The sequence below is a fragment of the Stegostoma tigrinum genome, chromosome 13, assembly GCF_030684315.1.
Source record: "Stegostoma tigrinum isolate sSteTig4 chromosome 13, sSteTig4.hap1, whole genome shotgun sequence".
In the NCBI taxonomy this organism is placed as follows: domain Eukaryota; kingdom Metazoa; phylum Chordata; class Chondrichthyes; order Orectolobiformes; family Stegostomatidae; genus Stegostoma; species Stegostoma tigrinum.
The window spans coordinates 64,241,596-64,258,349 of record NC_081366.1 but is presented as its reverse complement, the minus strand read 5'-3'; the positions used below and the strand labels follow the sequence as shown (position 1 = coordinate 64,258,349).

The 16,754-nt window shown below is 41.3% G+C and overlaps 1 protein-coding gene across 1 annotated transcript in view; it reads right to left on the bottom strand.

Moving 5' to 3' along the window:
- LOC125458460 (kazal-type serine protease inhibitor domain-containing protein 1-like) overlaps window positions 1–15,772 on the bottom strand; it is a 47,076-nt gene extending 31,304 nt beyond the window's left edge. Inside the window, 2 exon segments of the mRNA XM_048543732.2 lie at window positions 15,311–15,616; window positions 15,619–15,772. Coding sequence (XP_048399689.2) covers window positions 15,311–15,616; window positions 15,619–15,772 — 460 coding nt within the window.
- Between the last annotated feature and the right edge of the window lie 982 nt (window positions 15,773–16,754).

The window sequence follows — 16,754 nt, the reverse complement described above, 5'->3', positions numbered from 1 at the left end:
GTTCCTTTACCTTAAGCTCCTTTTTGCACATCACTAAATCCAGAACTGCAGTTCAGTAACTCCAGTTACTCCAAAAAGCCATTTCATAGACATTCCACAAATTTCCTTTTTTGCCATCCTCTCCCAACCAGATTTTCCCAGTCCACCTGCATTTTGAAATCCCCCATAATTACTATAACCTTACCTTGCTTACATGCCTTTTCTATCCCCTGGCATATCTTGTATCCCACATCCTGACCAGTGTCTGGAGGCCTGTACATAAATCCCATTATGATTTTTTTATCTTTGTGTTTCCTCAACTCTACAGATTCTACATCATCTGACCCTACATCGTTTCTTGTTATTGGTTTATTTTCATTTCTTACTAATAAGGCAACCCCATCCCCTCTGTCACATGCCTGTCTTTTCGATAGGATGCATATCCTTAGATATTTAGCTCCCAGTCCTGTTTCCCTTGCCCACCACATTGTACCTGCAAATTTTGATCTGTGCCGCAAGCTCATTTTTCTTATTTCATATCCTACGTGCATTCAGATATAAAACCTTCAATCCTGTATTTACTGTCCCTCTTCTCACTGGATAAAAGGATGAAAATCTGCTTGAAGTTTGATTCCTAACACTTTCCAAACACACTGACGTATTTTGTGTTCTGGAGACTTTAATAAATACTCCTGAGTTTTCCTTGTTTTTCATTTTTTCAAACTTTTCCATGCAGTTGAAACCACCCCCACAGATGTCAACCTGTTATTTTGTTTCCCATTGGCCATTATAATTCTTGGGGTTTTACTCTTTCCTTCCACCACCCCTCCCCCTCCCCCCAACTTTCTACTTTAAAGTCCTGTTGACCATCCTCTTTATCCTTTTCACAAGATCATTGGTCCCAGCTCAGTTCAGGTGGAGTTCAGTTATAAAAGGTCTCTGGATTATTAATTATAAGTCAATGTTTGCAGCATCAACTGAAGAAAAGAACTTTTTTCTTCAGGTTTAAAGTAGCTTACTATAGAAAACACAGAGAGAGAGCTCTTAAGCTGTTAATAATGTGAAGGCTTCCCTGTATCTTGTTCACAGACCCAAGCTGTTCAGTTATCCATGAACCAACCATGTAATTTTTGAGAGGTGGGAGAACTTTGTCGTTGATTTATGGGCAAGTTACGAATCAGTTACTTGCTGTCAATCAAATTTGCATTTGTATCGACTCTTTGACAGCAATTCATCTGCAACAACTGCTATATCACACAGCAGTGTAAATATTGTTCACAATGAGGTTTGCTTTTAAATTCACTAATGGAATGTGGGTATCACTAGCTGGTCCAGAATTTATTGCCATCCCTATCTGCTCTTGAGAAGATGGTGGTGAGTTGCCTTCTTGAACCATTGCAGTCCCTGTACTGTAGGTATGCTCACAAGTATCAGGTGTCAAGTTACTTGCTTTCAAACTATGCAGTAATTATTGCAGTCCTGGTTTCAAAAGTCTCTTTTCATTGCAGGCCACAGTTAAAAAAGAACACTAAAGACATGGCCTTTACATGCCTCTTACAAAGATCAAATGCCAATTCAAAAAAGGAGAGTTCTGAAGAATAATAATTGGACCTGAAATGTTAACTCTGATTTCTCTCCACAGATACTGCTAGACCTGCTGAGATTTCCTAGCAATTTCTGTTTTTGTTGTTTGTTATTCAAAAGATGTGTTTTGTAACAAAATATGTGATACACTAACAATATGACAACAAGACTTAGATCCATTCATTCTCCCTCATTACACAATCTTTGCATCACTTAAAACTTCAACTTTTTCCAAAATTTTATACTTGGGACATTGCACCTGTTAGATTATCTTTTCCAGTATTTGAATTATCTTTACAGTAAATGGTTACAACAAAAGATGCCATCTTAAGAATTTTAACTTTTTTAATGTAGGCAGTGGATTATGAACAGTGTAAATTTATGTTCCTTATTTCTGTGTCAGACATAGACTTCAAAAAGTTGAAGAACCAATAACAATTCCAAAGTCTCTTTTTCCACAATATTCTTCTGATACTGGTTTAGTTTCTCACAGAAGTGTCCAATTGGCTTCCTGACTCCCCATCCTCTGACAAGACATAACCTTAAGTCATGGGCTTCCAGTGCCATTTTGAAAAATCTAGAACACAGCACGCTGGCTGTGATTAGCACTACTGCCTAACAGCACTGGGTACCAGGGTTCAATTCCAGCCTCGAGTAACTGTGTGTGGAGTTTGCATATTCTCCCTTTGTCTGTGTGAGTTTCTTCCCACAGTCCAAAGATGTGCAGGTATGGTGGATTGGCCATGCTAAATTAGTCACATCGTGTGCAGGCTAAGTGGATCAGCTATGGGAAATGGAGGGTTACAGGGATAGATCTGGGTGGGGTGGTCTTCAGAGGGTTGGTCTGGGCTAAATGGCCTGCTTCCACACTGTAGGGATTCTATGATCTGTAGAAAACTCAGGGTAGCTAACAATGGATCATTTGTTAAGATTAGCTTCAGCTCTTCAAAGGCTCCCTGACTTTCTGGTGACCATGACACATTTGCTTGTTTGTACTGAAATTATGCAAAAATTTCCAGTAAAATCCAAACATTCCTAAAACTCACAATTTGTCATTTAGTTTTAAGTTTTTAGTTTTAGTTTTAAGTTCTATCTGAGCCTGTACTTTTGCTGTCTTTGGTAACACTCGGTCTTTGTCAACAAGATCTTCTAGGCAAGTTAATTTTGCTTTTCCAAATTAACTTTTGGCTAAATTTTTCATTAAACCAGCCAAATGTAATTGCTTAAACTGGTCTTTAGCTTGTCTCACATGCTCTCCCCACATGTTACTATATGCCGCAACATTGTCTAAGTAAAACTTAGCTGCAGCTTGATTCATAAATTTCTGGCATGTAGCTGGGGTGTTCTATACCCTCATGGCATCACTCAACATTGATACAAACTGTTGGTGTAACAAAAAATGATGCTTCTTTAGCCCTTGGTATTAACAGTTTGTACTCATGCCCTTAAATAGATCAAACTTAGAAAGGCATGAGGCACTGCCAACTTTATCAATACAATCTTCTAATTGTGGAACTGAGTACGAATACAACTTCATTACTGCAGTCACCTTTCTATAACCTCTACAAAAATCTAGTTTTTCAGAACTGTCCACCTCTTACTTGATCTCACTCTCATTATCCTTTAATTTTCAACACCATTTACCACCTTACACATTGGATTCTTCTTCTTATGATCAGGTGTATTTATGAGATAAGTCACTTTATAAAGCATAAAACAAAGAATTTAAGATGCAGGAAATCTGAAACAAGGCTGGAAATTGCTGGAGAAACTCAGCAGATCTGGCAGCATCTTTGGAAAGAAAGCAGAGTCACTGCTTTAGGTCCAGTGACCCTTGTCCAGAACGGATTACAGGTACGAAAAGGTTGGTATATATGCTGAAGACTGGGGGAAACTGGTGAGGGTGAGGGGGAAGGGATAAAGGAGAAGGAATAAACTATAAGTGGAGAAGAAGTCCAGACAGAGAGCACAGCAATTAGGCAGCCAAAAGACCCTGACCTACCAGTTGCCTGTCACTTCAAGACACCACCACGTTTCCTTGCCAACATCTGTCTTGGGCCTGCTACAGTGCTCCAGTGCTCCAGTGAAGCTCAGCACAAGCTGGAAGAACAGCATTGCATCTTCCGCTTACAGACCCTGCAGTCTTCAGGATTCAATACGGAATTCAATAATTTTAGGGCCTGAGCATCTTCTTCTGTGTCCTTTACTCACTCTCACACACCACATCTTATCAAAGCGTGGGCTGCTTTCATCACAGCCAACTGTGATGTCAATCACTAAGAGTCCCCATTAGCAGCTTCTCTTTCTCCCTGCCTCACCATGATCCATTCCTTTGTCTGCCCAACGGTTGTTTCCTGTCTCTCTGGGCTCCATCCCTACTGATCGTTTATTCCTTCCCCTCTCCCATCCCTGTCTTCAGCTTTTCCCAACTATAATCAATTCTGAAAAAAAGTCATTGAGCCAGAAACAAAGACTCTCCTTTCTCTCCACAGGTGCTGCCAGACCTGCTGAGTTTCTCCAGCTATTTCTATTCTTGAATTACTTTTTTAAGCCTTCTCACTAATTCACATGGACAACCAAATTTCATATTCAGAGGTTCACCTGGTAAGAGCAACCATACCAATACTTTCACTTGAAACACCTGTAGCTGAATGTTTATTTAAATGACCTACATGCTTCTACCCTACATAGTTCTGTGAGTCTTTTGAGAAACACAAATATGTTATCCAACTCTAAGGAAGCATCTTGCTGCTTCAAGAACTTGTCCTGAATCAATTTTATTGATTTTAATCTCTTTAATCTCTTGACCATAAACCAATTCAAATGGGGCTAAACACAATACATTCATCTGAGAAATCTCCAGTAGCAAATAAGAAGTCTAATCCTTTATCCCAATCCTGTTAGTATTCATGACAGTATACCTGAATCATGGTTTTGAGACTTTGATGGTAACTCTTCAAAGCTCCCTATGTTTGTGGACATTATGTAATTTACCTCAATTGTTTTATTCCCAAACTGCCAATGATTTCCTGGAAAACTTTATACATACAGTATGAACTCTGATCAGATGGTATTTAAATAGGTAGGCCAAAATAAGTAAAAAAATCTGCTTTAACCTTTCCCTTATGACCCTAAGCATAATTATTGTTAAAGAAATAGCTTCTGGGAATCAGTTTATCATCTAATTGTAATTGTAATGATATACTGATATTCTGCTTTTATTTTTCGTAACGGCCCAACATAATCGAACATTGCTCAACTAAATGGTTCTTCAAAAATGGATATGGACTCAAAGGTGCTGGTGTGATTATATGTTGAGGTTTTCCTACCACATGATGTGTGACACATTTTACGGAACTGCACTATGTCTTTACAAAGTGCTGGTCTTGTAAATTATTTATTTATTTATGCCTTTGTTTCTGTATTCCTGTCTGCCGTGCCTTGGGAATTTTATGTGCTACTAACAAAATTAACTTACAATTTTGTTTTCATTCATTCATGGGATGAGGGCATCACTGACCAGAAAATCATTTATTGCCCATCCCTAATTGCTCAGAGGGCAGTTAAGAGTCAACCACATTGTTGTGGGTCTAGAGACACATGTAGGCCCTACCAGATAAGGATGGCAGTTTCTTGCCCTAAAGGATATTAATGAACTAGATGTTTTTTTTCCAACAATTGGCAATGGATTCATAGTCATTATTAGACTGTCAATTCCAGATTTTTCCAGATATCTGGGTGGTCCCACTGTTTGAAAATAATTATCCATTGTTTGACAATAAGACTGTGAGGATATCTTCACTTCCTCATCAGAACCCCTGTGTAATACAGTAACACTCAGGAATCACTTGAACCTCAGTGTGAACTCAACGTGCTGACTTACAAACTCTGGATTGCTTCCTAAGCCTCAAATCATGATGACATGCCAAACACCTCTTTTGAATTATCAAGATTCTTAAATAGAGTTTTAGCTACATCAACATCTGCTTGTGATATTATTGTGACTTCTGTGTTGTAATCTGCTGAACCAAATGTGATTGAAAAATACCCAAAATGAGATCCCGCATATTTTTCATCTCTTTAACCTCAACTTGACTTTTCGTAAATCGACTCCGTCCCCCGGTAATTTCTTGACTACCCAAACTTGCATGAGTCCAGACAATAAATCACATTCCAACTGTACGATGGAATCCAGAATATACTCTCCACCTCTTCTGTTAACCAACACCTTGGCTTTCATTGAACTTGCTGGAGGGAAAACTAAACCTTTCTCCAGCTAGAGAACTTGAGTAGCCCCTATATCTCTGAATATTGCATGGACTTGGATTCTTCCTTTGCTGAAAAACCTTCATTCCTCACATTTACTCAACATGCTTCTCCAAACTCAAACGAGCATCCAACTCTTAGTTGTAATTAAGTGTATAAACTATTCCATGACCTGTTCTGCATAAGCTTCCTTTTCAGACTCATTCTTACAAACTGCAATCAGTTCCGTGGGTTTCCCTCTCAGCTTCTAGCATTCTGACTAAATGAGTCCCACTTAGTAACAAAAGAGACATGTTGGTTTCCAATTTTCACTTGTACCATCAATGCTTTCCTTCCTGACCTTGGGGGACTCCCAGCCATCCATTTCTTAACTTTGCCTTGCTTTCATTTCCACATTTTTTTATCCCTTTGAATTTATGAGGGTGATGGAAAAAGATCTGGTTTAATGAATCAGCTCATAGTCATCAGCCATTATTGCTGCCTGATGCCAGTTGCAACTCATTGGTCCACAACAGGTGTTCTTATATTAGACAGTAGTGAGTTTCTAAGTTTGTCTAAGAGACCAACGTCGCAACGAGCTTCATGCAAAGTTTCAGCTGCCAATGTTGATATCCACCTGTCAAAATTACTTTGTTTAGATTCATACAGCCATAGAGTAATACAACAACGAAACAAGGCCCTTTGGCCCAAACTGGTCCATGATGACCATGGTGCCCACTCAGCTAGTTCTAACTGCCCGCGTTTGGTCCATATCCCTCTAAATCCTTCCCATCCATGTACCTATCCAAATGTTTTTTAAATGTTGCTATCGTACCTGCCTCAGCCACTTTCTCTGGTAGTCCATTCCATGTACACACCACTCTCTGCGTGAAGAAGTTGCTCCTCAGGTCCTTCTTAAATCTTTCCCTCTCACCTTAAACCTATGCCCTCTAGTTTTCAATTCCCCATCCCTGGGGAAAAAAAAGGCTATATACATTTGTCCCTTCAGCCTTTTTGAATTCAATATAGGTTGCCTAGGCCATTTCCTCAAATTCTAGATCCTTTGCCTATATGGTCCATTTACTATCTTGTGCATACAATCAATACAGTTTTCTTTACAACATCATAATCCCAAGAAACCTCCTCTGATAATGAAACATAAATTTCCTGTGCTTTACCTGCCCACTTACTCTACATGACCAATTTCCAGTCCTCTTTTGCCTATTCAAATTATCTAGCAATTTTCTCAAATGACATTAAGTATGCTTCCACATTCTTTTAAAGATTTCCTTGCAGGACTTCAAATTATGAGTTGGATCTCCACTAGAGCCTGCATCTGCATTTGACGTCTCCTGCTTCAACCACATTATTTTAAGCAAGTTCCCTTTCTTTCTCTCTCTTGCACATTTACTTCTAGTTTTCTCCTTTCAATTCTTTTTGATTCCATTTCCCATGCATTATCTTTCTCTGCTCTTCCTTTATCATTTGTGCTCTTTCATTGTCCTTTCCCTGCCCTCTATACTTTCTGTATTGACTCCTCATGCCCAAGCTGCGTTAACTGAACTGACTAACACCTAGTTTTAATGCTTCACTACCCACAGAACCAAGGCTGTCTTATATTTCCTCTAAGCTCAAGTAACATCCTCATACCTCAACTGTTTCTTCCTTCTTAACTATGCCAGGCAAAGGTACCTGTGGTTATTTGCCTTGTCAATCAGTTTGGTATTTGAATGTTCCCTTAAGATTGCCAGGTCCAACTCTGCCATCTCCAGGAAACACTTTGCCATCTTCAGTGCCACATTTTAAATGCAATACAGAACTTGGTGTTTTGCTTCACTTGTATTATTTACCACTACTGTGTCTAAATCCTCTTTGCCTCTATTTCAGGTCAATGTATCTCAGACAAGAATCTCAAAACTTTGTTAAAAGCTCAACTGGAATAACATGCTAGAAATCAAGCCCCACAATTCCTGGAGTCTCAAAAATGTTAAAGATTTTAAAACTGTTGATTATTTATGTGATTATGTTGAAGTCCAATAATGTTATGTGATTATGGCATCATCAGCCATTTTGGAGGAAAACAGCTCAGACTAATTTTCCTGCCTCCAAAGTGAAGATCATCTTTAATAAAGCTCCTGCTGTTGTTTAAACACTTGGGCCTTCTAGTCCTCCTTGAATGTAACAAAAACACAATAATTTGCCCCCCCTTTGCTCGCCTTTCAGACCCAGGTTGACAGAAAACCTGAATCAGGTTTCTGTACTTAACAAAATATTCCAGTTTATTACAAGAATTAGACTCTGACTACAGGTATACAATTATTAACTGTCTGCATGTAACCAGAGAACAACAAAGAACAATACGGTGCAGGAACAGGCCTTTCAGCCCTTGAAGCCTGTGCCAACACATTTTGCCCTCCCATACTAAACTGTATTCACTTACAGCGTCCATATCCCTCTATTCCCTTCCTATTCATGTATTCATCCAGGTGCTTCTTGAATGCTGCTATTGAGTCTGTTTTCACCACCTCTGGCGATGCATTTTAGGCACTCACCACCCTCTGTAAGAAAAGCTTGCCTCGTATATCTCTTGAACCTGTATCCCCTAGTAAATGACCCCTCCATGCTGGGAAAAAGCCATCCTTGCCATTGACAATCTTATAAAGTTCTATCTGATCACCCCTCAACCTCCTGTGTTCCAATGAAAACAAACTGAGTCTATCCAACCTTTTTTCATTGCTAAAATCCCAGCAACATCTTGGTAAACCTTTTCTGCATGGCCTCCAAAGCATCTATATCCTTTCTGGTAGTGTGGTAACCAGAATGCTATGTTCTATAAAGCTTCAGTATAATTTGTCTCTTCTTATATTCTATACCCCTTCCAATGAAGGTATGCATGCCATAGGCCTTTCTACCAGCCTGTCTGTGCTGTCGCCTTCAGTGATCCATTGACCTGCACATCCAGGTCTCTCTGCATATCAATACTACTAAGGGTTCTGCCATCACTGTATAATTTTCACCTGTACCCTAATCTTCCAAAATGCATCACCTCACATTTATTCGGATTAAACTCCACCTGCCATTTTTCCAACTTACCTCTAACTGATCTATATCCTGCTGCAAAATCTGACAATTCTCCTAACTATTTGCAATTCTCCCAATCTTGGTATTGTCCACAAACTTATTAATTACACTAGCTATGTTTTCCTCCAAATCACTTACGTAGATCATGAACTACAGAGGTCCCACCAACTGATCTCTAAGGAATATCATTCATCACAGCCCTCCATTCCAAAAAGCATCATTCCATCGCTACCCTCTGTGGTCTATGACTAAGCCAGTTCAGGTTCCATCTTGCCAGCTCACCCCTGATATCTGTGGCTTTACGTTTTGTACCAGTCTGCTATGAGGGACCTTGTGAAAGGCTTTACTGAAGTCCATGTAGACAATTTCAACAATTTTTCCCTCATCAATAATTGTTGCCATCTCCTCAGATAACTTGATCAAGTTAGTGATGCACAACCTCCTCAGCATAAAACCATGCTGCCTATTGCTAACAAGTCCATTTGCTTCTAAATACTTCTAGATCTTGTCTCCGAGAATCTTTTCCAATCATTTCCCTGCAGCTGACATGAAACTCACAGGCCTGTAATTTCCAGGACTCTTCCTCCTACCCTTCTTAAACAGTGGGACAACCTTGGCTATTCTCCAGTCCTCTGGAACCTTGCCTGTGGCCAAAGAGGAAACAAAGATGTCTGCCAATGTTCCAGCAATTTGTTCTCTTACCTCCTTCAATGTTCTGGGATGGATCCCAACAGGACCCAGGAACTTATCTACCTTAATACTTTTTAGGATGCATAACACATTTTTTTTAATAGCAACTTGGCTTAGAAACTCAACACTTCCTTCTCCGAGTCATCCTCCACCAGTTCCTCCTCTTTAGTGAATACCAACATGAAGTATTCGTTTTGGACCTAATGTATCTCTTCTGGCTCCATTCGTATATTTCTTTTTACTTTGAGTTGGCCAACCCTTTTCCTGGCTACCTCCTTGCTTTTTATACAAATGCCAAAAGCCTTGGGATTCTCCTTAATCCTGCTAATGACTTCTTTTAGTCCTTCTAATTCCATGTTTAAATTCTTTCTTACTTTCTTTATATATTTCAAGGGCTTCATCAGTTCAAATCCTCCTAGACATTATATATGCTTCCCTTTTCTTTTTGACCAAGGTCATAACATCCCTGGTCATCCAAGGGTCACATAACTTTCAATACCTATCCTTCATTCTTGCAGGAACATGCTGCTCCTGAACTCCTATCAATTGCTGTTTGAAATACTCCCACATGTCTGATGCAGATTTACCCTCAAACAGCCGCCTCCGATCAAAATTCTCTGGCTCTTGTCTAATATTGTTGTAGTTCACCTTCTGCCAGTTTAGCACGTTCACTCAAGAACTGCTGTTATCCCTATCCACAGGTACCTTAAAACTCACAGTATTATGGTCACTACTCCCAAAATGCTCCTCCACTGAAACTTCACTAATCTGGCCGGGTTCATTTCCGAACACCACTTCCAACATAATACCTGAGATAACAAGGTGTAGAGCTGTATGAACATAGCAGGCGAAGCAGCAGTGGAGCAGGAAAGCTGGCATTTCGGGTCTGGAGCCTTCTTCATTTCTGGCCTTCTGTGTTCATCCAGCTCTACACCTTGATATCTCAGATTCTCCAGCATCGGCAGTTCCCACTACCTCCAATATAATACCCTCCCTGATTGGGTTATTTACATATGTGTCAAGAATCCCTCCTCATTGGCCCATACAAATTTTGCCCCATCCAAATCCCTGGCACATGGTGAGTCCCAGTCAATACGGGGGGAAGTTAAAATCACCCACCACATCACCCTCTCCACCTATCTTCTTTGCTCTCCATCTTCGGTCCGCCTCCCCCTCTCTCCCTATTTATTCCAGTTCCCTCCCCCCATCCCCCTCTCTGATGAAGGGTCTAGGCCCGAAACGTCAGCTTTTGTGCTCCTGAGATGCTGCTTGGCCTGCTGTGTTCATCCAGCCTCACATTTTATTATCTTGGAATCTCCAGCATCTGCAGTTCCCATTATCTCTCACCACATCACCCTGTTGTTTTAACATCTTTCAAAAATTTTCTATATGTTTTTTCCTCTATCTCCCGCTGGTTGTCGGGATGCCTGTATAAACTTTAATAATTAAAAGTCTAGTCACCTTATAAACTCCCGGTTAAACACACACACACAGACACACACAGAGACGCATAGACACACTCAAAACAATCTACATGGGTCATCGACTGAGGGAAGACTGGGAAAGCAGTTCAGTGGTTCCTGTTCACAAGGTTGCTGAGATGATTCTTATGATTCTTATGCTGATTATAATATTGCTTCTCAGTGATTCTTCTTTGAACGTTTTCACTAATTTGTAAAAGGCACAGATAGCTGGCTCTTAAAGGCATCTGGCTTATGAATTAAAATTCACAATGTATAGCAACAGCTGAAGGAAATATAATTTGACAGCATCTGTGAAGGAGAAAACAGAGTTAACATTAACATGAGGAAGGGTCACCGGTCCAGAAATGTTAACTCTGTTTTCTCCTTCATAGATGCTGCCAGACCTGCTGAGCTTTTCCAGCAACTTTGTTTTTGTTCCTGATTTACAGCATCCACAGTTCTTTCGTTTTTTAATGAAAAATAACCTGATATTCTTTAGGATTTTAAAGAAGCTTTTTTCCTGTAGAGAACAGCACGGTGGCTCAATTGTTAGCACTGCAGCCTCACAGAGCCAGGGACCCGGGCTCGATTCCAGCCTCGGGTAGCTGTCTGTGCGGAGTTTGCACATTCTCCCGGTGTCTGCGTGGGTTTCCTCCTGGTGCTCCGGTTTCCTCCCGCAGCCCAAAGATATGTAGGCTAGGTGGATCAGCCATGCTAAATTGCCCATATTGTTCACAGGTGTGTGGGCTATAGGGGATGGGTCTGGGTGGGATGCTCCAAGTGGCGGTGTGGACTTGTTGGGCAGAAGGGCTTGTTTCCATACTGTAGGAGAGAGCTAATAGGAATTGCAGATGCTAGACAATCCGAGATAACAAGGGGTAGAGCTGGATGAACACAGCAGGCCAAGCAGCATCATAGAAGCAGGAAAGTTGATGTTTTGGGTCTAGAGAGCTGCTGGGATGGTTTCAGTCCGAGGGTTTCCCTGTACCTTGCTCATAAGCCCGAAGCTGTTCACCTGCTTGAGCACCAGCCATATGATTATTCGCAAGCAACTGTCTTTGTCATTGGTAGCTAGTCTTACTAGTCTTTAGTTCTCAAACCAATCAGCTACTTGCTATACACCTAAGCTTCATTTCTGATGGCCCTTCAGCTCAAGTTTGTCTATAATCACGAAGCAACTTGCAGCTGTGCAAACAGTGCTCATTTAACTCGTCATTGGATTAGCATATGGACGTACATGGAATAGTGTAGGTTAGATGGGCTTCAGATCGGTATGACAGGTCGGCACAACATCGAGGGCCGAAGGGCCTGTACTGTGCTGTAATGTTCTATGCTCTATGTTCACACTGAGGATAATCTGACTTGCTTTGAAGTCTTGGAACAATTCTTGCAACCCCATTTCAAAATAATTCTTTTCTCATTTCAGTCTAAAATTAAAAAATTACAAAAATAAAAAAAATACGTTCAATTACTCCCAGTGAGTTGTAATATACATGAACTATATTAAACTCGGTGAAATATAATAATCCCTTCTAATGCATCCAGTGAGTTGTAATACGGTATGGTCTCTATGACAGATGGTAAGTTGTAATAAACAGTGCTAAACTTAGTGAACTACAATGCACCGTGCTCCCTTTGGCATTCTGTGAACTGTAACATACAATGGTCTCTATTACAATCATGAAGTAGTAATACATACTGCTGTCTATTTACATGATGGTACTTGGAAGTACCTGTGCATGAAACACAGGAAGATAGAACATACGTGTAACGGGTAATCAGGAAAGCTAAGAGAATTTTGGCTCTTATTTGAAGCGGTTTGGCGTATGAGTAAGGTTATTGCAAATATACAAGGTGCTAGTGAGACCACATTTGGAGTACTGCAAGTGGTTTTCATAGAATCCTGACAGTGTGGAAACAGGCCCTTCATCCCAACAAGTCCACACCAAATCTCCCAGACCCATCCGCCTGTAACCCACCTAATCTACACATCCCTGAACACTAAGGGCAATTCAGCATAACCAATTCACCTAACCTGCACATTTTTGGACTGTGGGAGGAAACTGGAATGCCTGGAGGAAATCCATGGAGGCATGGGGTGAATGTACAAACTCCACACACACAGTCATGCGAGGGTGGACTCGAACCTGAGTCTCCGGGGCTGTGAGTTAGCAGTGCTAACCACTGAGCCTCTGTGCCCCCCAAAATATAATCAGCTTTTATCTCTGGACAGTTTTGAACCACAAACCTTCCCATTACTCGCCAAATGCATTAAGCTATTGTGCCACAGAGCCAGTGGCTGGTTTGGTTTCCCTTATTCATGAAAAGATATAATTTCATTGGCGGCAGTTCAGAAAAGATTCACTAGGATGATGCCTGGTATGGAAGAATTGTTTCAAGGGCAAAGGCTAAACAGTTTGGGTCTCTGCTTATTGGAATTTAGAAGAATGAAAGATGATCTCATTGAAATATATAGGATTAAGGGGATTGAAGGGATAAATACTGGGCGGATGTTTCCCCTCAGAGGACTGTGTAGGGCTAGAGGCACAGTCTCATAATAAAAGGGTGTCTATTTATGACTGAGTTGAGGAGGAATTTCTTCTCTCAGTGGTTTGAGACTTTGGAAGTCTTTTTGCTACAGAGAACTGTGGGGGAAGAGTCCTTGTGTATATTTAAGGTTTAGATAGACAAATTCTTGATCAGTCAACGAATAAAGGATTATGGAGAAAAGGCAGGAAAGTGGACGTGAGTTTTGGATCAGCCATGATTCTATTGAATGGCAGAGCAGACTCAAGGGGCCGAATGGCCTGTTGCTGTTCCTATTTCCTACGGTGTTATGGTCTATTATATCCAGTAAACTGTAACACATAATAATATTGCACCGCTGAGCTATGAAAAAGAATGCCCTTAATTCTATCTAGTGAGCTGTAGGACATCGTGCATTCTTTTATATTCAATAAACTGTAATATTCTTGCTCTCTCTTATAGCCAGTAAGCTCTAATAACCAGTACTCTCAACTACACCTAGTGACTGTAATAAACCATGCTCTCAGCTGCATATAGTGATTTGGAACAGACAGTGCTCTCTATTGTACTCACTGAGATTCCGTCTATTACACTGCGCAAACAGTAATACATTGTCTGTCTACTATACCCAAAAAGCTGCAATATACAGCACCAACAATTACACTCACTGTGTTGGAATACATAGTGCTCTCTACAATACCCAAGAAGCTGTACTTCATCATTCCATTTATTTCATCCAGTGACTTATAAAGCTGTTTTCTGTTACAACCAATGAGCTGTAATAGACTGTGCTCTCTATTACATACCATGATCGACAGCACACAGTGCTTTTCACTTTACCTAGGATTTGTAACACACAGTGCCTTCAATTACACCCAATGAATTGTAACATGGAGTGGTCTCTTTTTCACCCAATGACCTCTTCTAGATTTCATAATGATTATTATATCATGCTCTCTCTGTAATGCGTATTTTACTCAGTTGTACAATATGACTCATGGAAGTTCATTGATAAATTCAGATTAAATAACTTTTAGAATGTATCTTTGTTGTAATTAATTTGTATGTATCAATTCCCATGTCTGGAATAGGATGATAGGCTGAAATATTTTGTAGTCATATTGAGTGAAATCCCACAAAGGATGTCAATATCAATGCATGTTCCACATAAACTAGATGCAGATGTCCTGCCCACATTGTCACTTGTCTGTTCTTGGCATGCTACAATGCTCCAGCAAACTACATGGAAAACTGAAGGAACAACATCTCATCTTCAGACTCAGCACTTTACAACCTTCTGGGCTCAAAGCTGAGTTCAACACTGAGTTCAACATCTTCAGATTGTGAACTCACTCTCATTCCTTCCCTTTATTTTAGCTTTACTTGTTATATTCTCTGTCACCATGTCCTCTCGCCCCTTCCCCCACTGCAGTGGGACTGACTGTTCCTTCCAGTCTAGCAGTGGCACACCACTGTTCTGCCATTCTCACATTCTAATCACTTCTCCCACAGCACTCCAACACACCCCCAACTATCGCATAAATGCTGCCTCCTCCACACTTCATATCGCCCACCTCTGATGAAGAGTCATCTAGATATTAGCTTGTTTTCGCTCCATGGATGCTGCCTGATCTCCTACGATCCCCAGCATTTTTGTTTTCAGTGCAGATGTAAACAGTGCTGAAAATATCTCCACGAAAACAGGACAGGCAAGACGGAGACAGAAGTTATAAACTGGTCACCTGTCTCACAGGGTCCCAAATGTGCCAGACTGAGAGTGCTTTCTTCGTTCCTGTAAGATGCTTCCTTGAAACTACAGATGTTGCTGTAGGTCTTTCCATTGGATCCACACACACTTTCCTGGGATCGGCAGGTGCACTGGGGTTCGAGGATCTCTCCAAACAAGGTGCCGCAGCTGTCAAGAAGACACTCCAGATTTTCTCCACACCTTCCATAGAAGTAGTTGGTGTTATCGAGATCGCAGATTTGCCCCTCAGCATTTCCACACTCAGGGCAGCAGTCACACACATCCAGCACTGTCCCAGAACACAGCCATGGGGTTCGGGTCATAGATCTCGCTGGCACACCCCACAGCCATCTCCTTCTTGCAGCAGCTGTAGCCAGCCCCTGTGGTAAAGGTGAGGAAGAGCCTGCGACATCTGGGCCAACAGGAGTATCACTACAGTGGGCAGCATGGAATTCATGGCCATCTGGGATTTCAGAATGAAAATCCAATGAATCTAAAGAGCCAAATTCCAGACATCTGCAATCTTTACAAAAAAGAAGTTTGTTGAAACACGAATCAGGCAAAAATAGAGATGAAAATAATGTTGTATAAACAATCCCTATTCACATACATTGGAAGAGTCAGGTCAAATTGCTAAAAGAGAGAAGCTTTAAAATATCACTTGAACAGAAGTTTCAAGGCCATTCTGACACTAAAGTGACAGCTCTTTCAAAAATCATCTGCCCTTGTAATCCCAAGGCGCGGGGGGTGGGGGGAGCACAATGCAGGTGCTAATCCTCAGAGAGTGGCTGTGAGGAGCTGGGAACCTGTGACTGGAGAGTGGGTGAGTGTGTCCAATGTATCGCAAGTTTTCCCTTTCTACTTCTTTCTGTTACGAAGCACTGTCTGTCTGCCACATCCCTCCTGCACTCTCTCTCTTTCTCGCGCGCGCACACACACACACACACACACAGACACACACACACACACACACACAGTCTCTCTGTCTCTCTCTCTCTCACCCACACACACACGTACCCACACACACACAGACACACACTCTCTCACACACACACTCTCTCACACACAAACCCCCCCCACACACACACACTTCCTCTCTCTCTCACACTCTCTCTCACGCACACACACACACACACACACACACACACACACACACACACTCTCTCAGACACTCACACTCTCTCTCACACGCACACACTTTCTGTCTCACACACACACGCATACACACAAACACGCACACACTCTCGCTCACACACACACACTCTGTCACTCACAGACACACACACACTGCCTATCTCTCTCTCTCTCTCTCTCACACACACACTCTCACTCACACAGACGCACACTCTCTCTCTCACACACACACACAGTCGATCTCATACACACACAGTCGATCTCAGTCTCTGTCTATCTCACACACACTCACACACACACACACA